The sequence below is a fragment of the Arvicanthis niloticus genome, chromosome 30 (genome assembly GCF_011762505.2).
Source record: "Arvicanthis niloticus isolate mArvNil1 chromosome 30, mArvNil1.pat.X, whole genome shotgun sequence".
In the NCBI taxonomy this organism is placed as follows: Eukaryota; Metazoa; Chordata; class Mammalia; order Rodentia; family Muridae; genus Arvicanthis; species Arvicanthis niloticus.
In genome coordinates this window covers 15,901,367-15,926,313 of record NC_133438.1, presented here as the reverse complement: position 1 = coordinate 15,926,313, position 24,947 = coordinate 15,901,367, and the positions used below count along the sequence as shown (strand labels likewise).

At 39.2% G+C, this 24,947-nt stretch overlaps 1 protein-coding gene across 11 annotated transcripts in view; it reads left to right on the top strand.

Annotated features, from left to right (window-relative positions):
• Ptprk (protein tyrosine phosphatase receptor type K) overlaps positions 1-24,947 on the top strand; it is a 501,415-nt gene that overhangs the window by 180,800 nt on the left and 295,668 nt on the right. For all 11 annotated transcript variants that reach the window (XM_076927962.1, XM_076927965.1, XM_076927961.1 and 8 more), the window contains exon 3: positions 12,283-12,554. In XM_076927962.1, coding sequence (XP_076784077.1) covers positions 12,283-12,554 — 272 coding nt within the window. The remainder of the gene's footprint in view (positions 1-12,282; positions 12,555-24,947) is intronic.

The window sequence follows — 24,947 nt, the reverse complement described above, 5'->3', positions numbered from 1 at the left end:
GAGTTCTTCTGACGGATCCTTATGGGCCTCTGACTTAGGCAGGGCAGTTGTCATCATTACAACAGTTGTAATTGAGTAACTCACAGCAGTTGTTAGTTTCCGATACAAATCGAGGCCTAGTTTCTGTTCTAGGACATTCGAATAGAGTTTTCATGTCGTCGGATATAAAGCGTCTACTTAGTAGAAGATGTTGACTTTAGAGAGAGCACTTCTAGAAAGTGGAGAAGCTGCAGGCTCGCTTCCTGACCTTCAGCTCTGGCTTTCATTATGAACAATGATAGCTCCAGTGATAGACTGGCGCTGCTAGTACCATCTTTAGTCAGTCACTTGGCAGAGACCGCATGATGCATAACCCTCCTTTCCTTGTTCCTTCTCCTTGGTTTCTGTGAAAAGGCAGGCAGGGATTACAAAGCTCTCTGCAGGACAAAGACTCTCCTGCCTTTTAGGTAATGCACTGTAATTATTCCTTCTCGAGTTGCTTTTCATGTTAGCAGCTCCTTCTTGAAACATTTCAGTACCAAGTAACATGAAAGCTGCTCCAGATGGAGAGCCGAAGGACAGAGGCAGGGACACAGAGGCGGGGTAACAGAGGTGGGGGTCACAAAGGTGGGTGAAATCTTAGAACGGGAACCTTTAAATTTCAGTGAATCCTTTAACATTGGTGTGTTTGTGCGTGCATGTGTTTGTGTATACGTATGGTGTGTGTGTGTGTGTGTGTGTGTGTATTTCGGAAACTGTGGAGACAGGAGTATCCTATTAAAAGAATTAGAGATTATTTTCAGATTTCTGAGACTGGAAAATCGGGGGCCAAAAGGAGCAGTTAAGAAGAGAAGAAAGAGCTGATGAGCGTTAACAGGATGACATCAAAGAACAGGGGTCCTGAAGGAAGGAGCAAGCAAAGAAAGAGGTGGGAGGGCGGATGGGAGGCCAGAGTAGAGAAGGACTGAGAAAGGCCGTGATAAGTTATAGGGTCCTGATGCTTACACGCATTCTGGTGTTAACACTGTCATCTCAGTTTTAATCTTTGAAAATGGTCATTTCACACATTCCTAGCTGGATTTTTCCTACTGTGTTGTACAGAAGGGAGGGAATCTGTGCAAAGAAAACATTTCTGAGGACATTTTCACTATCTCACTCAGCCCTTCAAGGCATACGGCATCTGTCAGTCCCTGTGCCAGCCTCAGGAGACAAAGAAATTATGTCAGGGGTAGGGTAAATTATTTGCATAGGGTGAGAAGCCGGATGCGTGTGCACTGAGTGCAGAAAGGTTAGAAAGCAAGTGGATAATGTGGTTACGAGTCTAAGTCAGACAGCACACGACCTATGACCTTAACACTTTAGTGATCATGTTGCTTAGGTTTTCTGTGCCATGCAAAGGAACATGCAAATTTTATGGCCAAAGAAAGGTCCAAGTGCTTCTCCCCCAAACTGCCACCATGCCAAAATGTACTTAGTGAGATAAAATTATAGAACAGTAGTGAATCCGGTCTTTAATTTTAACCTGTACCAAATAAATTCTATGGAAACTTGACTCCAGAGAAGAAAAAGCTCCCTCTAATCAAGTTTAGCAAATGTTTCTGGTTTTTGCCTGACCCTCCCTCCCTCCCTCCCTCCCTCCCTCCCTCCCTCCCTCCCTCCCTCCTACCTTCAATCTATCTCCATTCCCTGCCCCCTGTTCTTTCTTCTTCTCTACTGTTATATGAAAACTTTCCTAGTTGTTCTCTGAAACCAAGATGTTTTTCAGTTTTCAAATATAAATGCAAAGCTCTTCTCCGGTCATTGAGAGAAACTTCATCCTGAAGAGAGTCACTGAAGCAGTTATGATTCCTCAAGGCCTGAGAGGGAGTCTAAATACTGGAGCCTAAAGGGGGTGGACCTCAAATCCTGCCAAGATGTAATTTCTGTCTTTTTGTTTTGGAACTTGGAGTAGAAGTTGCCTTTTCTTATAACACGTGTCTCATGCTGCCTTTAGGATGGTGGAGTGGGAAAGCTTTATCAGAAGAGAAATATTATCTTAAGGAATAATAGAATATGCAAGCTTGAAAAATCACCAGTAGGCCATGTTCTTGCTATACAAAATGGAGGTTCTGTTGCCAGTCAGAATTGTCCCAATAGTAGAATTATTTGGAGGAATTCTTGAGATTGAGAAAAAGGGCATTTTAAATTTCCCAAGTGTTTCTTTTTGCTGACTCTAGAAACAATCATGTTATTTTTTTTCTATATTTTTCCTTGTATTTGGTTAGGTTCCTCAAGGTTTTAGTAGTCCTCTCTCTCCCTGCCTGCTTGGGGCTGAGGTCAAAAACAAAGGTAGTTTTTGTTATATCTGAAGAGAGAGTAGGAGAAAGAGAGGGGAAGAGGGAGGGAGGGAGGGTGGGAGGGAGGGAGGGAGGGACAGGCAAAACCAAGAAACATTTTTTAAAGTTGATCAGAGGGATTCCTGCCTCTTGGGAGTTTAGTTCTCATAGAATTTATCTAGTGCAGGTTAAAATTAAAGACTGGATTTACTATTATTCTATAATTTAATCTCCCTAATCATACTTCTGATATGATTTCTCAGAGAGGTCGCATTAGTGGGCACATACCTACTTTTGTTATATATAGCAATTCAGCACAGGCTGAATTCTGTAAACTCCCTTCTGGACATTTGGGCTGATAATGTAAGTGGAACCCCAACCTTTCTTAGAGCTTTTCAATTAAATAAGCAAACCAGTTGAGTAAGAGACATTGGAAGTGAAGGATTTAAAAAAAATACCCAGTATGATACCCAATATGTTAGTCGGACACATAGAAGTGACTAGCATCTCATTAGATGCAGGAATTCTGTACCAGATAGGCGATGCTTTACCCAAAGTTTGTAATGAAGAAATAAACCAGCCAAGCAAATTAAATTCCAAGCAAACTAAAATCTAGGTTGAAAAGAGGGAGGGAAACATCATATTGGGATTTTTTTTCTTCAGAACAGAAGGAAGCCTACTGTGTCTGGAGATTGAGAAAGGGACAAAGAGGCCGGAGAGAGCAGGTGTGGATCGCGTTGAACCCAGTGATGAAAGAGTTTGGGTTTCATTTTTACTGTAATCTGAGGAGAAGGAAAAGCTAATTGTAACTTTTAAAAGTCTGGCGCCAGTCAAAAACTAGTGTAGGGCTGCTAGCGTGGGCGTCATGAAAGCCATTACCACGCTATTCTGGATGGTTGTTATGTTGAAGATCAGAGTCTGGTAAAGGTAGTGAGCATGCAGATGAGGGATGAAGAATGAGCTTGAAGTAATTAGTGATGAATTTCATGACAAAATCAGGGGAAGGGTGAAAATTGGTGTCATTAACGATCTTAGTTTTACTCCCTGAAGTATTGCTTCTCCACTTAGATAAAAGAAGGTGATGGGGAAAGAGGTTTAATAAAGAAAAGAATGAAAAGTTGTAAGATCGTACTATCAACAGTATATTGGCATTGCCTTCAACTCATAGATAATAGAGAGTAGCCAGTACATATAGAGATTAATTTCAAACAAGGGAAAAGAATCATTCTAAATAGATTGCTGGACAAATATTGGCTTCTGTTTTCACTCCAAACTCCAATGCTCTCCTTAATGTATGTGTGTGTGTGTGTGTGTGTGTGTGTGTGTGTGCATGTATTCCTGTGAGTACACACACGCATGTGTGTGCATGTGCGTGTGTGTGTGTGTGTTATGCATTCATGCATGTGCAAGTACATGCATCTATGCATGTGTTTGGGGACCAGATGATGATGTCTAGTGTCCTGCCTGCTCTGTCACTGTCTACCTTAATTTTATCAAGACTGGGTTATACTGGTTGACCAGTAAGCTCCAGCCATGCTGTTGTCTCCTACTCCATCAGTGGGATTGCAGTTACATCTGAAGCCATACTTAGCTCTTTTCATATGGGTGCTGGGGACTCAAAATCGGGCTCTCACGTTCGCAAAGCAAGTACCTTTATGCACTGAATTAACTCTGGCCAGATATCTCGGTGGTTGCTTCTTAAGCTGCTTGGGTATGAAACTATCGTTGTATGCTGTCTTTATTTTTTTTTGCATGCCAGATTTCTAATATTCATTTTATTTATACCAAGGAATCTAACTGAATGCTAAGGGGTGACTTTTCACTGCTTAGATGCCTCCATAACTGTTTAAGTGGTCTTAAGAATGCACAGAAGTATGTGTCTTATTAGACATGAAAAATATTTATTTTTCTCTATACTCCTCTTCCTAGGAACACTGGGAGTTCTGATGGTGTGCTCCTCGAATGGGAGAAACTCCTTCGAGGTGGTTTATTTTATCTGTTCTCTTGAGTGTGCCTGTATATTTGATTAAAGGTTTTCCCAGGCCTGTTTGTGGTTGCATGTGCTTACCACTTGAAACGATAGACTGAAGAAAGCTGATACACGGAAGCCTCCTCTAGAATATCGAGGATCAGAATAGAGCAAAAGAAAGAGATCACTCTGGGCCCCTGGAGCTGGGGCACCAGGCTTATCTTCACCTTCACACTTTGATTAGATTGGGAAGCATACCATCTACCATCGACAATCCCAATTTTTAGGCTTAGTCTAGACTGGAATGTCTCCAAGTGACTCACTCTCCTTGCAGACCTTTAGGCTCAGGCAAATGCTGTACTCTGGCTCCTGTAGCCTTAACTTTTATAATTCTCAGAAAAATCACATAAGTCTATTTTCAAAAATCTTTCTTTTCCCATAGGATATAAAGAGATCTAGTATAAGGGATGTGTCGTGTGTGTGTGTGTGTGTGTGTGTGTGTGTGTGTGTGTGTGTGTTGTGTATTCATCTTTTGCTCTTTTCTGTCCCTCCGGAGATAGTTAAAACACCTTTTGTTCATACAAGGGCAGAACTACAGAAACATTTAGCTTGTTTGATTTTTTAATCTCCAGATGCCCACCACTCTGTTTAAAAGTTCTATTTCTTAGTGATCTTTCTGTACCGCAATGACTGACTGAATGCATATAGACTAAATAGAGCACTGGTGGTTTTCTTGCTGGAGCAGGAAGAAGAGAGAACTGCACATAAATTTGGAGACTTTGCTTCAATGCTACAGCTTAGGGATCACTCTTGAAGACTCATAGATCGTTTCCTCAGACTCAGGACAGCTGATTAATTTCCCAGGAGCACAAACATGTTTTTCCTAACTCTCATTTTCTCATGAGTATATAGTCAGATTGAATGAAGATGTAAAAATAGGAATGTGAGTGGCTTTTATTAAGTCAAATATTAGTATCTGAAAAAATAACAACAATGCCTGATCTCTCTGGCAGTATTTTTCTTAAGAAAAACCTGTGAGGCTGTGATTGTTAAACAAATTAGTAATTATTTTACAGGTTTTATTTATTTCTTTATTTACTTGTGTGGGTTGATTTGTTTGTTTGGGTACTTAAATCAGTAGAAGAGTACTTGTCTGTCATGTCCAGGTCCACAGTACGAATCAAACAGAGAAGAACATATACATCAATTTTATTCTTAATTTCCTGTATGACAAGGGTTCTCATCCTTCCGAATTCTGTGACCCTTTAATATGGTTCCTTGAGTTGTAGTGACTCCCCCACCATAAAATTATTTTTGTTGCTACTCGTAACTGTAATTTTGCTACTGTGTGAATCGTCATGTAACTAGTTTTGGAGCTAGAGCGTTGCCAAAGGTGTGGTGACCCACAGGTTGAGATCTGCTGTCATATGGTATGGACAGAACTTAGAGTTGATATACTCTTTGTTTGTTGATAATTGATGAATTAAATTGTGCATCCGTGTTTCTCCAAGCTGGAGGAATACATGAATGAATTTGTTTCCCTGTCTACCTTTACACGGGAATTTCTGGTAATTGAACTATTGTCTCTAGGCTCTTTTACCTACTGAGCTACCTCTCTGTCCTGGTAACCTCAGTATATTTAATTTGTATAGGCATTCTGAATCTAAAATATTTGGGAGCCATTACTTAAAGCAGGACTTTTACATTCATATGTTGCATTCTGGGTAAGTGTGATTCTAAAAAAACTGTTAGGTTCATACCTCCAAACCTTGAATTATTCCATCAAATTATTCTTTCTCAGAACCACCTAAGCCAATTCCAATTACAGGTTTGGTTTTATTGTTTCCACAGTTTGGGGCATTTGATGACTGACTGTTATGGCCACCTTGTCCATTCAGTCAGTCATTAAAATAATCATTTATAAATATTTAAAACATTCAAATGTGTAGCATGTGCCTCTGTATACACACTTGTTGGGTTGGCGCATATCAACTTTGAATTCCAAATCCATGACTTGCTATTCCTCCTGCGATACATTTCTGTTTAATAGTAACATAGTGGCCCCTTTCCTGCTTGAAATGGCGTCTATTCTTTTTCTCTTGTGGATACTGCACAGCTGCTTGTGCTATGTGGGTAAAATTCATATAGTCACCAGTGTGCTTCCAGCCCAAACTGTGTCTGGGTTACCACCTATGCTGTCCCTTGTTGCTGGTGACCACTTCACTTTGCTGTTCTGCCTGCCCTGCCTGCCATACTCTTTCATAGATCTCTTCAGCTTCTTTTGCATCTGTGGACCCATTCCAGCCTAAGCAGTTCAGGGAATGTCTTAGTCATCCAGCCAAACCTTCTATATGAAGAAGAGCCGAGTCAAACAGTATCCTCCCCATCCCCCTACACCCATGGGCACCAGGTTATTCTAAGGTTCTCTTCTTTGAAACTTTTAAAGAATTTTACCTTCTTGTTTGTAACATTTCTCTACCTCCTGTTTTTCTGTTAAATGTGCAATGTGACTTCTCCTTTAGGATCGATCAGTCATGTGAGAGAATGCCATATTTTTCTTTTTTAATTACGTATATTTGTGTGTCTGTGTGCATATGTGTGCGGAGTACATAGGCAAATGCACATGTGCCAGCCAAAGCACAGCCACTAGCAGTCAGTTTTCTCTTTCCACCATATGAGACCTGGGATTGAACTCAGTTCTTCAGGCTTGGCAGTAAGCACCTTTACTTCTCTGCTCTCTAGTTGGTTGTCCTTGTTGTTATTGTCTTGACGAAGGATGGCCCTTATAAAGAATCTCCATGGCACTTAATTAAAATGTGTATACAAATACCATATGATAAAACACCGGAATTAAAAATTCACAAACTATGAGCCTGTTCTGGGAAGGACTTGTATATTTTTATGAAGGAAAAAATTTTGACTGGCCTGTCAGATTGGGGAAGTGGTCTGTACAGGGTATAAGAGGTGAAGGGATCCCAGCCCCTTCCATCAAGAACATGGAAAGGTGTGGTTTCTAAGTTTATCTCTTAGGCATCGTAAGTACTTTGAATAACCAGCTAAGTGAAATACTATGTTTGCACGCCAAAGTCTGAAAATATGTGCTGTTGCATCTATACACAGAAGAGTTTTGCAGAAAGCGTGGGGATTGTATTTTTTCTGTCAGTGTGATAATGTAAAGCAGTGTAAAATGTGATTACTATAGTGAATCCACAATACATTGCACCTATGCATTAGACAATGTTGGTGAATAAAACACTTGCTTTCTTTGGCAATGAGGGCTTTTTAAAAGACCAGTAACTTGCATTAAATATCTATTATTCCTCGTATTCATGTGTTTTTTAAAGATTTGGAACATGTACATATTTCTTTAATATACATCGATCCCAGTGATGCCTCTTATGATGGCGTGTTTTCTTTGGAAGCATTGTTGAAGGGTGGGGCTTGGGGGCATATCCGGATGATCAGAGCTTTGATATTCTCAGTATATTGGTTCATTGATGTTCTTGTTGTGTAGAGTATTTTGAGGTAGGAACTGGTTGGAATCTGGTTTACTGACAATATCATCTTAGACATGTATCTTGTCCTTGGTCTCAGTCAACAAGAGCTCTTCTATGCTCTTCTATGCTATAGGTAGCTGTGGAATAACACCTTTGAAACTATCGGCTAAAATAAATCTTTCTTCTTTTTAGCTGATTTTTCTGGGTGTTTTGTCACAGGGTTGGAAAATGGTATGGATGTAATATTTTATCATCTGCATATTTTACCTACTGTATTATGAACACCTACTATGAAGTGTTTTAATTGATATTCTTAATGACTATATCATTGTGAATCATTATTTATTCCTCATTATTCCTCATTATTCCTCATTATTTATTACTCATTATTTATAATTACTAATCGTATATTATTGAATATATAGGATTCTTTTATTTTTTTTCCATTTTAATCGATATAGTGAGATGTGTTATCTTTTCAGTTATATCTTTGTTCATTTGCACATGACTTTTTTCATTCATTAAATTATGTTTTTCACTTTACATCCTTCCCTTTATATCACAGTCCCCTTTTCCCCTGTCCTCCCAGTCCCACCCTTACAGATCCTTCCCCCCATTACTCCCTCCCGTTCTGCTGAGAAGAGGAAACTCTACTCCTCCCCCCCCCCAGGGTTCCACCAGGGCCCTGGGACATTTAGTACCAGCAGGACTAGGCACGTCCCCTCCCACTGAGGACCAATTTGGCAGTCCACCTGGAGAAGGACATCCAATGACAGGGAACAGAGTCAGAGACAGCCCCATTCCAATTGTTAGGGAACCCACACGAAGTCAAGCTGCACGTCTGTTGCAAATACGCAGGGCCGTAGTACTAGCTCCCTGTTTGGTGATTCATTCTCTGTGAGCTCCCATGGGTCCAGGTTACTTGACTCTGTAGGTCTTCTTGTGGTGTCCTTGACTCCTCTGGCTCGCTCAGTTCTATTCCCCAGTATTCCACAAGAGTCCCGGAGCTCCACTTGATGTTTGCATGTGGGTCTCTGCATCTGTTTCCATTTGTTGCTAGATGAAGCCTCTTAGGAGACAGTTCTGCTAGGCTCCCGACTGCTAGCATAGCAGAGTATCATTAATAGTGTCAGGGGTTGGCTCTCTTTTATGGGATGGGTCTCAAGTTGGGCCAGTCATTGGTTGGCCATCCCCTCAGTCTTTGCTCCATCTTTATCCTTGCACATCTTGTAGGCAGGACAAATTTGGGGTTGAAGGTTTGATGGATGTGTCCCCCTCCCTCCACTGGAAGTCCCTCCTGGCTACACGAGGTGGCTTTTTTTTTAAAGTGCATATTTATCAATTTTGAATTACCACATTAGGAGCCATATGTCTTTCAAGTTTTTGTTTATTGTCAGACTGCTCTCTAGAGAGTTGTACTAGCCAAAAATCACGCAAAGACTTAAGTTTAGGCACTTTTCATTAACTGATGAGTTGCTGAACCCTCTGCTCAAGAAACCAAGAAGTTATATTTAGGGAAGTATAAATGTGTGACTGGACACCATTAAGGCTTCAGATAACTAAACCTCCGTCAAAGACTATTGAGCACTTACTTGCAATTTGAGGAAACATGATTTTTAATAAGGTTTGGTTTTTAACATTGAGAGTGAGGGAACATCACTCTCAATGTTAAAACAATGTTAAAACAATGTTTTAACAATGTTAAAACAATGTTAAAACAATGTTTTAACAATGTTAAAACAAAACCAAACATCAATAAGGTTTGGTTTTTAACATTGAGAGTGAGGGAAGTACACGTGTAAAGTTTCCAGACTTTAAATACAGAGGGCCAGTTGTTTTCAGATATTGTAGAAGTAATCTTTTGAAGTTGGTAAGAACACAGTGCTGGCTACATTTAAGTTGATGGAGGGAAGTCCGTGTCCCAGCTGCAGCTACACAGGAACCAGCGGTGTAAATTGCCACTGTATCAATTCTGTAGACAAGGCTTGCAGTTGTTCCAGCTTGTTTCTCCTTTGCAGAACTGTTCAGTAAGTGCATTATTAATGCACAGAATCCAGCCAAGGGAGCCATGTACGGCTCTGTGTAAATAAGACTACTTATCCCAACCATTCCATAGAAGTGAATTATCAGTTCTAATTTTCTTCATTATTTAACCTGTGTTGAGTGGCAGTAAAATGATGAAATAGTTAGGATACGCTTTTATTTCATGACTCTCGTCTTTCTAATGATCAAATTGATAAGGACTAATGATGACTAGCGTTTGTTCATTGCATTCCTTTAATAAGAAAATGGCTGTAGCTTAAAATGCAAATGGCTGAAAATTGCTAAATGGTCTTGATGGTAAATATAATGCGCTTTTAAAATGGGACACAAAGCATATTTTACTCCAAACTTGATTTTATGATAGAAGAAAAATTACTATTAGGAAGCTAACTAGTCTTTTGAGCTTTACGTTTTAAAATTGGTAGTCAGAAGCTAAACTTGTGGAAGTAAATATCTCACTTATTTACAAAATGCTTCATCAGCAGAGAAACAGGACACAGAAACAGACCAGTAATGATGTATATTGCTTTTCTAGGGTCTCAGGCCTGGTCATGGTAAGACCAGAAAGTAGTCCAATTTAAATTCGTACATTGAGAGAAACATTTTGATAACTTAGTTATTGATGTTAGGAATGTGAGAATATCTGTGAATAGAAGCTTTCTTTTTTTCTGCAAATTAGGTTAAGATCCAGGACATCCTGGTTTGTTTTGTTTTTACATTTTTTTCCCCCATTTTGGAAGTAAAAATACACAGATGATTTTATATTCTATTAATGTACTGTCTGTGAGAATCAAGCTAAAATGCAATCCCAGCGTTTGAGAGAAGATGAAGACTAGGAGACCCAAGTAAACAATAACAGGAATTACTATTAATATAGTATGTGTATTCTGTACTTGACTGTACTGAAGTACTAGAAGAAACTGTCCCAAATGCTTGTGATCACAAAGGTCCCCTCTACTGGCAATTGTCCAGATTGGAAATTTGGTTTTTTATGTAGTTGAAGCCTTCCTCTCTGGAATGCTTTGTTTGTTTGTTTGAGCTCCAGGTTGTGGATTAATTGAGATAGGTAGACAAGTAGTCACTGAGATTTTGTGTATCGTGGTACAATTTATTATGTTTCAGAATAGAATACAGAAGAAGAGTAGTTCTGCATTTTAGGAATAGAGGGCCAAGTGCAGTGTAAGAAACCTTATATAAAAGTTAGCCCTGTAATATGACTCCTAATGTCATGCTGTTAAAATGATATCGTCACATTTTTTGATGGTTCATGTATTTATTCAAATCTACTTTGCATGAGAATAACAGGATGTCTTTCTGCAGAGCTGCTTGCATTAATATAGCCGACCAGTGCCAGGATCTCACTGTTGTAAATAGTATGAACTTTGCCCTTTCCAAAACAAAACTCAGTGTTGGTGCTCTGAAGGTAGGATTCTATCTGTGTCATTTACCTCAGGAGATCCATAATGAGAACTCAGTCAAAGTGAGTTCATGCTTGGTTTTGTCCAGCTTTAGAGGACCATGGTGATCAGTGCTAACTGGGGTCAGAGGTAATCTTATAGAGATGACAGTTTTGAGTCCACAGTGCACCAACTATGTAATAGAATCAGTGTTAGAATAATTGGGCATTAGGGCTGGCAAGATGGCTCAGTGGGTGAAAGGTTGATACTAAGTGTGAGTTCTGTGTTTGATTCTTAGGTACCATATACTGGAAGAATACTGATACTTTCAAATGCCTGCTGACTTTAATCATGTGCCCCGGCATGCATGTGCCTACATATGTTTCTTTCTTTCTCTCTCTTTTCTCTCTGTCTCATGCACATGTGTCACACATATAAAATAAAAATTTTATAAATGTAGAAAAAAAGAAAAGTTGAACAATAGCCCTCATAATCACTTTACAAAGTATTCTCACTCCATGACTTGATGTTCTCAGGACTTAGTGAATGGCAAAATCATATGCTTTAAATAAACAAAAAAATATTAGTATTTGAAGTTGGAAGTTATTCCACTACCTGCAGTCTTTCTTTTTCTCTGCTTTAACATTCTTGTGGATACAGAAAGAAAAAGAAGCAAGTACGTTATGTGCATATCAGAACAGTAAATTTACTTATTTCATTTTTCAAAAGCTTGCTATTTGGTATATTGGTAAAATTTTAGACAGAGTTTTGAACCTGAATCTGACTCCTGCCCATCTACCTCTAAGTCAGAAGTGATATCTTATATTTATTTCTATATTGTAAACCAAGGTTAATAACAAGTTGTACAGATGAGTCAATTTCTTTTTTTGGTCTAGTTTGTGCAATGTCAGTAAGAAATGGATCTACATGATGTCTTGACTTATATTTTTCTATGGCCCTGGCCCAGAAGACATTTTAAAATTTAATATTTAATATTTTCATAGGGCAGTATCCTTTTATAGTTGTATGATCCCCCTGGCTCATCAATATTCTTAGCCTTGTTATTTGTAATGTCATTTCAGGTTCCTATATGGTCGTGGACTCCTCAAATCATGATCCTGGAGAAAAAGCCCGACTTCAGTTGCCTACCATGAAGGAGAATGACACCCACTGCATTGATTTCAGTTACCTGTTATACAGCCAGAAGGGGCTGAACCCGGGCACTTTGAACATCCTAGTTAGGGTGAATAAAGGACCTCTTGCTAATCCGATTTGGAATGTGACTGGATTCACTGGCCATGATTGGCTTCGGGCTGAGCTAGCTGTGAGCACCTTTTGGCCCAATGAGTACCAGGTAATCCACTGAGATTTTTGGTTTGTGCTTTTGTGTATTGGGTCTCTTTGGATGTGGAAAATATAGATGTAAATATTGGTCCTGCAGGATTAAGGTCCCTCCCTCTTGTTTCCCAACTCCTTCTTCTTGAGGAGGAGTTTGAGTACCTTGGTAAAGAACCTTCTAACTATAGAAAATATTTTAATGCATAGAAAATAGTAGTTCAGCCCACAAGTTGTTGTCTGCTTGGTGAAGGGTTACTTACTTCTTATTCTGATGTTCATATTTCTATCTCTTTCTGCAGGAAGAAATATTGTTTTTTTGTTTTCCCATTAGACTGCAATATTCTGACTGGATTGGCTTACTGATTTCTTGAAAATAGCATTTGAGAAATAAACAGGAGATAGAATTTTGTGAAATATGTGGTCTTCGGTAGGGGCATTTGATGATTCTCTTCCTTAACTAAATGGAATATTTAAAACAAGCAAACAAACAAGGCAGGCTGTCCATACAACTCTTTGGATGATTTTTCTTGGAATGCTCAATCTGATTATGATAGAAGGATACAATGAATAATGTTAATTGCCAGTTCTGGGTTCTTGTGACTGAGTTTGCTTGGTTTAAGAGAGAAGTTCCATCATGCACCAGCACATAGACTGTCAAGTTTAGTGCCTGCAAACCACAGTCTTACTGTAAGAACTCAGAGCTTGTGTTATACGTGACATTTTAAACCTTTTAGAAGACCTACCTCTTCATGAATTACTATAAAGCTAATGAGAGTGGATTTATGGACAAGCAGATTCTACAACACCCAGTAGCGTAATTATTTCATTCAAGTACTTCAAAAGGGAGTTTTTTATGGTTGTTACCCATTAATTACAAAAAAATTAAAGTATCCCCTTTACTTGCTTTTTCTTGTATTGATTTTTCTATTTTCACAGCCTCCTGTGCTATGGTTCTGGTGAAAGCTATGTCTCTCATTTTCTGGTTGTGTGTCTGCTGAAAGCTCAGTGCATTTCTTTAGGAGCTAGTGGCGTCCATCATCCCTGTAGAGAAAAAAAAAAATGTTCCTTTTTACTCTGATAGGAAAGCCATGGTGGTGTTTGTTTGTTTGTTTGTTTTTGACACAAACCTAGACTAATAAGTAGTCTCAGTTGTGTTCTCAACTTTACACGATTGCCTTGATTGATGTTTTCATTGTTTTAGTCACACAGGTAACTATTTGTACCTGTGCAGTATTTTCATAGAAGACTTCGCTGTTGATTGTCTCTATTCCAGAAGATACACATTTGCTTTAGGTACCAGTTATTAGTGACCAGTTGTGAGATTTCTTTCAGAGAAAATTGGAAGATGGATTTCTATTCTTTTGTCAGAAAAGGACTACCTCATTGTGTTACAGAAGTACTTCATAGACTTGCCTTCCTATTTATGGCTTAAACAACTTTTTTTTTTCTCAGAACAAACCTCCTTATGCTGAGGTTTGTAACTCCTGGAGGTTAGTCTAGTGTTCAGGAACCAGGTGCATCTGGATTGCCCTCTAAATTCAAGGGCAGCCTGGGTTATCGTTTGAATCTTAATAAAGAAGGAAAGATGGAAGGAATGAAGGAAAATACCCAAGCTTTTTCAAGTAATTGCTTAAGATTTGAGAACTACTTTTTATATTTGGAAAAAAATATATATTAATAAAAATGTCAAAATGAAAACCTTACCCTAGAGAAAAAAAAGTACTAACATGATTGTCTAATGATTCAGCTGAGACCCCCAAATATGTCACTTTTAAAAAATTAGACTTGCAAGGAATTTGTATCTTCAGGTTGTGGTGAAACTGCACGATCGACTTGATGCACTGGATTTCATTGTTTGGTATTTCATCCTTTAATATTGTTTTAAACACAGTTTATATAGAAATCTGCTAGTTCTGCACATCCTTCATGTCTGGTCCACCTTGTGAAATTCTGGCTATAAAAGAATGACAGATTGTGTTTACAGTGTAGCCACTTTAGGCAGAAAAATGCATTCAGTACACACTAACATTGTTGAATGGAAGAAGCAGATGCATATTTTATATTTTGGCAATTATCATAGTAGTCCAGGACTGTATAAGAAACTTGCCTGTGTCTGTCTTCAGGATAATAGTTCTCTTCAGCCCAGCATACCGATAGAACTTCTCATACTTACATTTATTTTATGTGTCATTGTCGTAAGATGCTGTGGCATATTCTAGCCTTGAAGGTAGTGCTGCAGATGCTCAAGTTGACTGCCAAATAAATAACAAAAAGAAAAGCTCAAAAAAGTCATTTAGAAATATAATCACTGGTTACATTATAGCTAAAGACCTGCAAAGTAAAGAGTAATAATCTTCACTTCAGAAACCAGACTCTGCTTGTGTGCATGAATGGAGTTCTGCTTTGGCATTAAATCCATTTCCCTCTGAACAGCAAAGTTGTTACTAAATGAGGCAGACAGATGACATACATAACCTGCAATAATCTTAGTGGAGACTTAATCTGTTGCTTTCTATTAACAGGGCACACATCATTAATCTCAAAAATGATGTGTGGTGAACACTACTGGGCTCTGGCCTGGAACTAAATTGCAACAATGTAGCAAGTGCCTTTCCCCCTCTTCTTCTAGAAGACACAAGCACAGATCTGGTGCAATTCATTTTCTTCGCCTTTTCTTGTCGTTGCTGTTAGAACAGGCTCTAGAGCCTGGCTTTGTCTCTCATTTAGAGTCCGATTCACATGTGCTGTGTTAATATTTTGGCAATAGAGTAACTGCTATACTCCAGATAGCGGAGATCCTGCTGGTTTGGGATAAAAAAGATCCTGAGTTAAGTCAAGTAAGCACATACCTGAATAGATTGCCTCTAAAAAATGAATATGGAGGGAGGGCAGCCTCTACCAACCAGGAGCCTGTTGCTAACCATCCTTTAGAGGTCCAGGGGTATTAAACATCTCCTGTATTTATATCTCCAAATTTTCCTAGTCCTTATTTGTCTATCCAGGTCCCACCTTAGATATATATTAAAAAGTTACATAGTGCAAACATTACGTAAAATTACATAGTTACAGTTTGAAACTGCATTGTGTGAACATTGCATAAAGTTACATAGTTACGTTATAAAGTCCCAAAGTCTGGTTCATTGTTGTGAATACTGAGATGTGTTTAGATGCTGTGTTTGTCTGTTTGCTAGTCAATGCCAGCTCCTCTCACACTGGAAGGACTTCTCACTTGATTTGCATTCTCATTCTTTTTGTAGGTAAGGGTGGACAAATGATTGTGGGTAGTGACTCAGAAGAGGGAGACGGGAGAGGGAGGGAGGCTGTTACTAGGGTGTTCCTCTGAAAAAGAAAATGATTGACCAGCTTAACAAGGCAACAAGGGTATGCAAAGGGCCTTCCCTACATTCCCAGGCACAGTAATAACCATATATAATAATCGCAATAAGTATTGTTTAAATTGCTCAAAGATGAGTGTTCTGCTTCCTAAAATGACATGTACAATGTCATTTTTCTCAAGTCACTCATATTTCTCAAGTCACTCATATGGCTATTTTCTCAAGTCACTCATATGGCTAGCACAGGAGGACATGTCAGAACTAAAAGTATGTATGTCTACCTGTGATGGAGCAAGTCACATTTCTAGTGTCCTAATATATAGAACATAAGCATATAAAGTTGTACAAAAATATAGGCTGCATGGCAGTGTATCAATGAATTGCAAGCAGAAAGGAAGGAAGGAAGGGAAGAGGATTAGGCCTCCCACGTATGGAGTGCTGTGTATCATACCATTTTGGTTTTCCCATTTCAGAAAATGGAAAGTCAGTGTATCTTACCTTCCTAGGTGGAACAGGTTGCCAATTAGTTAATGCCAATTAAAGTGGATTAACGTTTCACTTTGCCCTCTTTAGTTATTTAGTCTGGCTGCTAAAAGTTAGGACTTTGCCCTTCTCAGTAACTATTGAATGTAACCATGTACATAGGCTGCTTTTAGTAATGGCAGCTGGGATGGCTCACCGCAGCCACTGTGGCTCATTTTTATAAGGACAACCGCTTATCGGTTCTCGATTATTCTCAGTGTGGATCTTTGCCGGCTGTCTTTTCACCCCATGCTTGCCTTTGTTGCATTTAAAGCCTTCCAAATGAGGGTGGAAAGCCTCCGCGTTATTATAGTCATTGTCTTTCTAAAACTTCAGAGTGTGACTTCTCCCTGCTTCCCGAGGCAATTTGCTTTTATTACGGAATGTCTCCTCTTCTTTGATGTTAGACTCCGTATTGATTCCTTGATGAATGTGAGCTCATGTAAACAAACAGAGACAAATGAACAGGAGCTCTGCATTTAACCACAAGGTAATTGTTTGCATACAGCATGACCCACTGCTCAGCAGTACCTGCTTCTGTTCAGAACCTGAGGAGTTGTCATGACACCCTAGGCAACATAGGGTGCCACTAATTGTTTTCAGGACTCTTGCCATGAGAATAATTCAATTCCCCTTAAATAACTGATTGAAAGATAATGACCATTAAGGAGAGCCAGGAGTTGTTGTTCAATATATGATTCTCTCCTTGCGCCATGAATTAGTCCCACGGGGAAAGAAATATTCTTAGGAGCATGGGAGAGTAGTACATTTGTTGCTTGCTCAGATGCTTCCACTTTAAGTCTGGTTAGCTGGATCTGATACAACACATTTACATTTTGTTTTGCTTATGACTTTATTAATTAATTATTATTAATTATAATTATTATATTATAATTATTAATTATTATTAATTATTAATTATTTCATTGATTGAGGCAGTCTTTACACTGAAATATAAAATAATGTGGGCAGATATAAAAACATGAGAATGGTTTCCTTCTCATCAGCTTACTGATTTTTTGTTGTTGTTGTTGTTTTGATTTTTTGAGACAGGGTTTCTCTGTGTAGTCCTGGCTGTCCTGGAATTCACTCTGTAGACCAGGCTGGCCTCGAACTCAGAAATCTGCCTGCCTCTGCCTCCCAAGTGCTGGGATTAAAGGCGTGCGCCACCACCGCCCAGCTTACTAATATTTTCTGACACTGCACCTTCTCTGTTAATTCAGTTCCATACTGTAGGTGAAAAGCGTGTGCATCAACTTCAAATTAATTTCTCTTTTAGCTGTTGTCTGTGCTAATATTTGACATTTAACTTGTATGAATCAGATTTTTGATTTCCAGAACAAAGCAATTGAATGTCTGCTTTGTGTGTTGTCCTTTTCAAAGACTAATTTTTTTTTTATGATTTTCATCTGCATGTAGTATATGAAGGAAGTACTGGTTTTGCAAAGGAAAAATAAAATTAAAACAAATGCTTTTGTCTAAAGTTTAACTTTTGTGCAGTGAATATTTTATTGTCATTCCATAGACTATATTAGAAAGGCAATATGATACAATTTTCTATATTGGTGTAAATATTTTAAGTATTTTCTTCAAGAGTTAAGGAAGAAAATATAAGAATAGACATGGAAGCTTATATCTATTTTTCCTTCAGATAAAAAAGACTATAATTACATAGCACACTACAATGCCTAATATAAAGATGTTAGACTATGAACAGAAATTTTTAGGATTGTAAATATCTATTCATATAATTTAGTGGACAGTTTATAGATGTCTAGTTGTTTTCCTTTTCAAAAGACATTGTTAATATTGTCATTATAAGGCAGGCCAATGTGTTTAAATATAATGTTATAGAGGTTGAATTAGGAGAGTCATTAGTTAAGAAAACAACTTGTGCTATGTATAGAGACTGCATCAGAATTGACTAACCAAACAACCAGATAACCAGATAACTCACCAACAAACCAACCAACTGATCAATCAGTTATACAAACAAACTACCAGATAACAAGATCAGTTATCACCCAACTATGCCTCCCACCACCCCCCACCCCCCGCAAACAAATGAGAAGCTAGCCAGCTAATTCACAAACTAATCCCCCAACCAAGAAACAAACAAAATAGCAGCTAACCAGCTAACTTACCCCTCGACTGGTCAACTAACCAGCTGACTGACTTTCTAATCAACCAGCCAGCCAGCCAGCCAGCCAGCCAGCCAGCCAGCCTGGCACAGTGGTCAAAGGCTTAGCTTTCCAGGATGTCATGTGCAGGTTTTAGTTATGTGAAGTTTTGCAACCCAAGAGGGTAAGCTTTTAGACTTTTTATTAAGAGACCTACCCACTCTTCTTAGTTGAATCTATGGGCAACCCAAATTTGCTTTCATCTTCAGTCTTTAAGTGTTCACAGCTCACGGCTCTGATCAGGGGCTATTTCAATAATGGTAATCATTTTCTAATCACCTTAAACTCTGTTAGATATTGATTACTTTTCCTGGATGGTAATTCACTGATATGAAGCTTCTCAGACATTACAATATTTTCTTTGAATTAAAATTTTACTTTCTATGCTCCAATTGTTACTATTTTTTTATTATTTTATCTTATTTTATTTTTTGAGATGAGATGTCTCTATGTAGCTCTGGCTCTCCTGAAACTCACTATGCAGACCAGGGGCTTTGAACTCACAGAGTTCGACTTGCCTCTGCCTCCCAAGTTTATTACTGTTACTTTTTACATTTTGTCATTTTGCTTACTTATATCTCTTTCTTTGTTCAAGTTACTTTGATTGTTCTCCAGACAATTTGGGTAAACTTCTGTTTATTTTACTTCTTTATGCCTACCTTCTGACATGCCTCTTTTAAATAACTTTCTGTTAATTTGTTTTTCGAGAATTTCATACATGTATATAATGCATTTTGATCAGGCTCATCCTCACAGTCTCTAATCTCTCTGGAAACCCCTCTCCCCATTCTCGTCCCATCCCTTTCCTGCATACCTGTCTCTTGTTTCCTTTTGTCATCCATTGAGTTCCACTAGACAGTTTGTGTGATTTTTGAGTTTGGAAGTATCCATTGGATCCTACCTGGCTCACCAGTAGGTACATAGCTGAAGACAATGATTGCACCTTCCTCAGAGGCAATAGGTTCCTCATGTATAGCAATAGGTTCCTCATGTATAGATCCCTGGTTAATTGTTGGTAGATCCAGAACAAGTGCACATAACCACATTGCGATTACATTTCAATGCTGGAGCCAGAGGCAGGTTCCCATCAGTTAATGTCCATACAATTTCTTTAAAGAAATTATTTTTTATTGGCATTTGGTAATATTTTTTTTTTGAAGTGCTGAATGGTTTGTATGGATTCTCTCCTCAAGAGTTGAGTCGATGAGACAAGCTGAATATAGCTGTACACTTTGATGAAATGAATTTTGTTTCCTTTGTCATCAGCATGCCTTGGGATGCTATGACCTTCTTAATATTCACCAGAGTTCAGAGAGAAAATAAACAAAATGTATAACAAGAAGTCAGAATGAGCATCCTGTGGGTGGGCAGCCACACAAATGTGGCTCAAGGGGATGGCTTTGAAATGATAGGAGTGACCGCTTTATGCTGATTCCTCCGAACACTGTCCATAAAGGTTTCCAAGTCCAGGTTTGGAGACATGTCTGTGTTGATTCTAAATTGGGGCTTGTCATCAGGACACTGTGATGACAATGATGGTCTTTAAAGGTCCTCTTAAGGGCTGAGTTCAGCAGATCAACATGAGTCTAGCCTATGTCAGCAGACACTCTTCATGCACACACTGGTATTAAAGCATGTAGGTAGGAACCACTTTTCTAGAAAGCACTGACTATTCATTTAGGCCCACAGAGTAAATCAAGCAGGATAAAGCCTGCCTTTTTTGCATTGGCTTTCTCTGTCCCTTACTTTGTTTGGTACAATCTTCTCTTTAACTCTGCTTACAGATGTATTCCTTTCTCCAGGGATGTCTCTATCCAAACCCCTAACAGTACCAATGCTTTTCATCTTCTTTGGGTCTAAAGGCCTCTCACTGTGGCCTCCACTGTGACTCTTTGGAACCAAGTGCTGGAGTGAGATTTTGAAGCCCTGATAGGCAATATTTTTGTATCCTGGCCTGGTTGTGGTGGGGTTGGAGTCAACCATCTTCTGTTATCTTTTGCTAGGTAGTGATTTATTTTTTTAGGAACACGATTGGACTTTACCAGACAAACTTCTTGTATTCCAAAGTTGTCTATTCAAGAAGCCGTCCTTTGTCACTGGAAGTGCTAAGTTTGATTCATTTCAGCTTATTTTTTTCTGACCACCCTTATTACAAAATATGAAGGATGCCCAGATGATCTTAGCCTCCCACTGTCTGTTATGCCATTAATCTCCTATACCTGGTGGCTTCTAATCTTTTATTTGCTTTATGTACCAGTGGCTCCAAGAGGGACAATTCTATGCTGCATATACCAACCACGTTCCCTTGTGCCATAAAAGGGCATGTTGCTTCCCCAGCTAGCCCCAGAAGTGGAAGCAGATTCTGTTTCTGAAATGGACCTGCTGGATTTAATGCATCCCAGTTAGCAAGTGGCATTCACTTGCTCTAAAACTAGGAGTGCCCTGTTGATTGGCAGCAGGAAGCTCCTTATTCATGTGGAGAGTTCCATTTTGCAGGGGCACTAGCCTCGGAGAATTGTCAGCATATGGCCTTTTTGATGCATTAAAAGGCCTTTTCTGATTTTCTCATTGCCATTTGTGACTCAGTGTGGAGCCTTTTGAGTTACTTAGCCATGGCACCTAACTGTAAGGGACAGTAAATTTAAATGAGTTTGTTATTTGAAACTGCCTTGGTCAAGCTTCTTAAAAAAAAAAAAAAAGGAAGAAGACTAGCAAGCAGAGAGTTGATGGAGCCATGCTAACTGCTGTTCCTCAGCCCTTGTTCTACTGACTTCATCTTCATTTCCATGAGCTGTGGAACCCAGAGGTTAGGCTCAGAATTGAATTCAGAATTCAGCCTTGAGTCCTCAGGTTTTGGGGGAGCTCATGTTGCAGAAACAAACCTCTTACTTTTGTCGTGGAAGCCTTCCAGACAAATCCCTGCACTCAGGAAACCATGGATATTTATCAGCTACCTTAGGGTTCCTAGAAATCAGATTGAAAGAGGGTAAACCCCACTTTTTTATAGAACCCAAGACTACCAGCCCAGGGATGGCATCAATCACAAGGGGCTCTCCCCCTTGATCACTAATTGAGAACCTTACAGCTGGCTCTCATGGAGGCATTTCCTCAACTGAAGCTCCTTTCTCTGTGGTAACTCCAGCTTGAGTCAAGTTGACACACAAAACCAGCCAGGACAGACATCAAATGTTCTCTCTCTCTCTCTCTCTCTCTCTCTCTCTCTCTCTCTCTCTCTCTCTCTCTCTCTCTCTCCCTCCCCCCCCCCCCCCCAGAGTCTGTCTCATAGAGCCATAATCTTGTCTCTAAATACAGGCTTTCTGGCTGAAGATCCATTTGTCTTTATAGGAATAGACCTGGCTTTCTATCGGCCACTACCGGGAATTCAACTTAGGCCTTCAGAAGTTCATTGTAAACATTCCTAACTGCTTATTGGTCTTCCTGGCTCTGGAAAATCCAGCATTGTTTGGTGATTTATGCAAAGTAGGAAAATTTGTTTGTTTGTTTGTTTGTTTGTTTTGCTGTTGTTTTGATTTCTAAAGAAAATTAAAAGAAAAACCTTGTGTTAAACTTGCCTGTTAGCTTCATTGCAAACATTAATTGGTCAACATTCAAATGGCTACAATTATCCAAATGGTAGCTTCTAAAAGGTAGTCAGTACTAGAATCTAAAACCCATGCAACTACAAAACCTACTTACTATGTTTTCAAACTTACATTTAAGTCTCTTTGGAGACTTTCACCAAGATTGTATCTTAGAAGACTAGAAGAGAGAAATTTAGCATTCTTCTCAATTCTTGAAACAAATAAGCACTTTTTGGTCTTACTTAATAGGGGTGAAGTACTCTCCACTCCCACTTATACGGTTACAAACTTTAACTGGAAGGGTTTGTGTGTTTTTTTCTCTCTAACACCTCCTGTCAGAGACCCAGTGACCACATAGACTATGGGCATCACACACTGACAGTGGTTGACTGAGCCAGAAATTGTCTTCTGTTCAACTGTCTTTTAGAAAACATAGCTGCTTTGTGAATTTTATTATCAAATAATTTTTTCTTTTCTCACTTAAATAGAAAGAGTGTTTTCATTGTTTACATACACTGAAATTTCCTGTCCTATGTGGGTTGTTAATCATGGGGAGATAAGTAAGTTCCAACTTTTTTTTTTGATATATGTCTGCTTTGTCTCTGTGATGTATGCAGGGTCAATGACGTGACCATTTCAGCGTCCTGCCTCTGTGTGTCTTGGCCAGACTGTGAAGACACTTCATCCCCAGTAGTTTATCTGTGAGGAGTGGAGAAGCACCTAGGGCTGTACTCTGGTTTCTATGGAGTAGACCACAGACAAAGTATCAACACACTGCCTGCACACCGTGTTCTGTGGTAATTAGTGTCTTCCAGGGCTATCCCCTCCCACCTAACTATAGGGAAGCCTTTGTCTTCTCAAGATAAAATTCTCTGTGGTTTCCCCTTGTCTCCAGACTTCAAGTAATTATGAAATGAATGTTCTGATGGAGATAATCAGCCCTTGGAACTGCAATCATAATGGAAATCTCATGCTCTTTAAATTCTAGGCAAAAACACCCCAGGTATTATAAAGAACATCTTATTGTCTGTCAATGAAAAATAGCTTGAGCAACTTGTCTCAGTGCTGATTCTTAGTGCTGATCTTTTCATACTTTCTTTGGTGTTGGCAACAGTTGGATCCAGGGCTTTGGTCCCAGTTCCAGTGGATAAAGTGCTTCTTATATAAGGGTGAGGTCCTGAGTTTTGTTCTTCAGTACCCATGAGTCTGTAACCTCAGGGTGAGACATATCCTGGGCCCGTCCTGACGATCTAATCTATTCAAAACAGTAAACTTTAAGTTTACTGAGACACTGTCTCAATAAATAAGGTAGAGGGTTCCAGAGGGAAGTGTCCAATGTTAACTGCTGGCTTCCAGATGTGCACACATGGGCCAGCACACCTATGCATGCATCAATACATACCACTCACGCTATAAGTGATCGTTAGTCTCTACTTGGAGATTCCATAGTTTTAACAGGGTACTGTGTCTTGATATGGTACCATAGTAACCCTTAAAACCTGATCTCTCTACAAAGATCAGACGAGGGAAGATCAGTGATGGGAGATGTAAGAGGGTTAATCTACTAAAAGTGTTTATTCTCAGGCCTGTTCTTTAACTGTAGACACATCCTCATACACATAATCCCACACTCAGGCCATCTTTTCTAGACTGATAGAAACCTAATGTTCTGAAGGCAAACCTCAGTCTCAGGAGAAGGTCTAGGTGAGTTTAGGGGTAGAGTTCAGTGGACACAAAAGGGAGGCTGGCTTCAGAAGATCTTGGGGGGAATGAGTGCCAGTCTCAGCACTGGTGTGGGCTCATGGATTTCGGAGAGCCCTTTTGTAGTTCCAGCCAGATACACGGAGGAGGTGTTAGTCAAAGAGAGATCCAGGGGAGCATAGGCTGAAAAAAAGTCAGTTCTTGTCAAAAATAGTTGGGAGACAGAACAGAAGGGAGCTGAAAATTATTTGGCAAGTTAGCTGAATGGTAAGAAGGCAGAATTTTTTTTAACAATTTCCGAAGTGGCTGTTAGCACACTTCTTCAATGTTGCACTCAGTATTTAGGAGGAGTGGTGGCCTCAGCATTAATGTTACAGAATCAAACTCTGCCATTCAACCATAGGCAGCTCTGCATCCTACAGCATGAAGTATCAAGCAGATTTCATTTTTTAGGTAAAAAGAGTCAGGCACATGCAACTCCTTAGTATGCAAATGTGCTCTCAACTTCACAACATTTAAATGTTTTGTTTAACAAAGAATTACGTGAATATAAATTTATGACTTGTAGCGAGTAAACATGATTTATAAACCTATTTTCTATCTTTGTATACCTGGGTTCATATAAATATTTCTGGGGCAGAAGGGAACCCTATGTGGAAAGTAGAGAGCCCTAGTTTATCAGTAGCTATGGGACCGAGAAGGGCTATGTGGCAATAAAGTCTTATTGTGACACTAAAGTCCGTTTATATGTATTTTAGGACTTATGAAATATTATTCATTTGTTACTGTGTGGATCACAGGATATGTAAGACTAAGCCTCAGGCTGGCTTTGGCTGGCTAGAGGAGATTTAGCAAACTGCTGTATAATAGGGGAAAACTTCTGGGCAAGACTGGCTCATTATTATCTCTTAAAGAAAGTATAAAATGAGAATCTTTCCAATGCTCGGACAGCATGCTCCAAGCATTAGACCTTTCGTTCAGGCTGGTACTCTACCTGACGGTTTCCTAGAAAACATGCTCCTGCATTATCATCTGTCTCTAGCATCTTCACAGTGAAGCTTCTGCCGACCATTCTGTTTAAACTAAATGC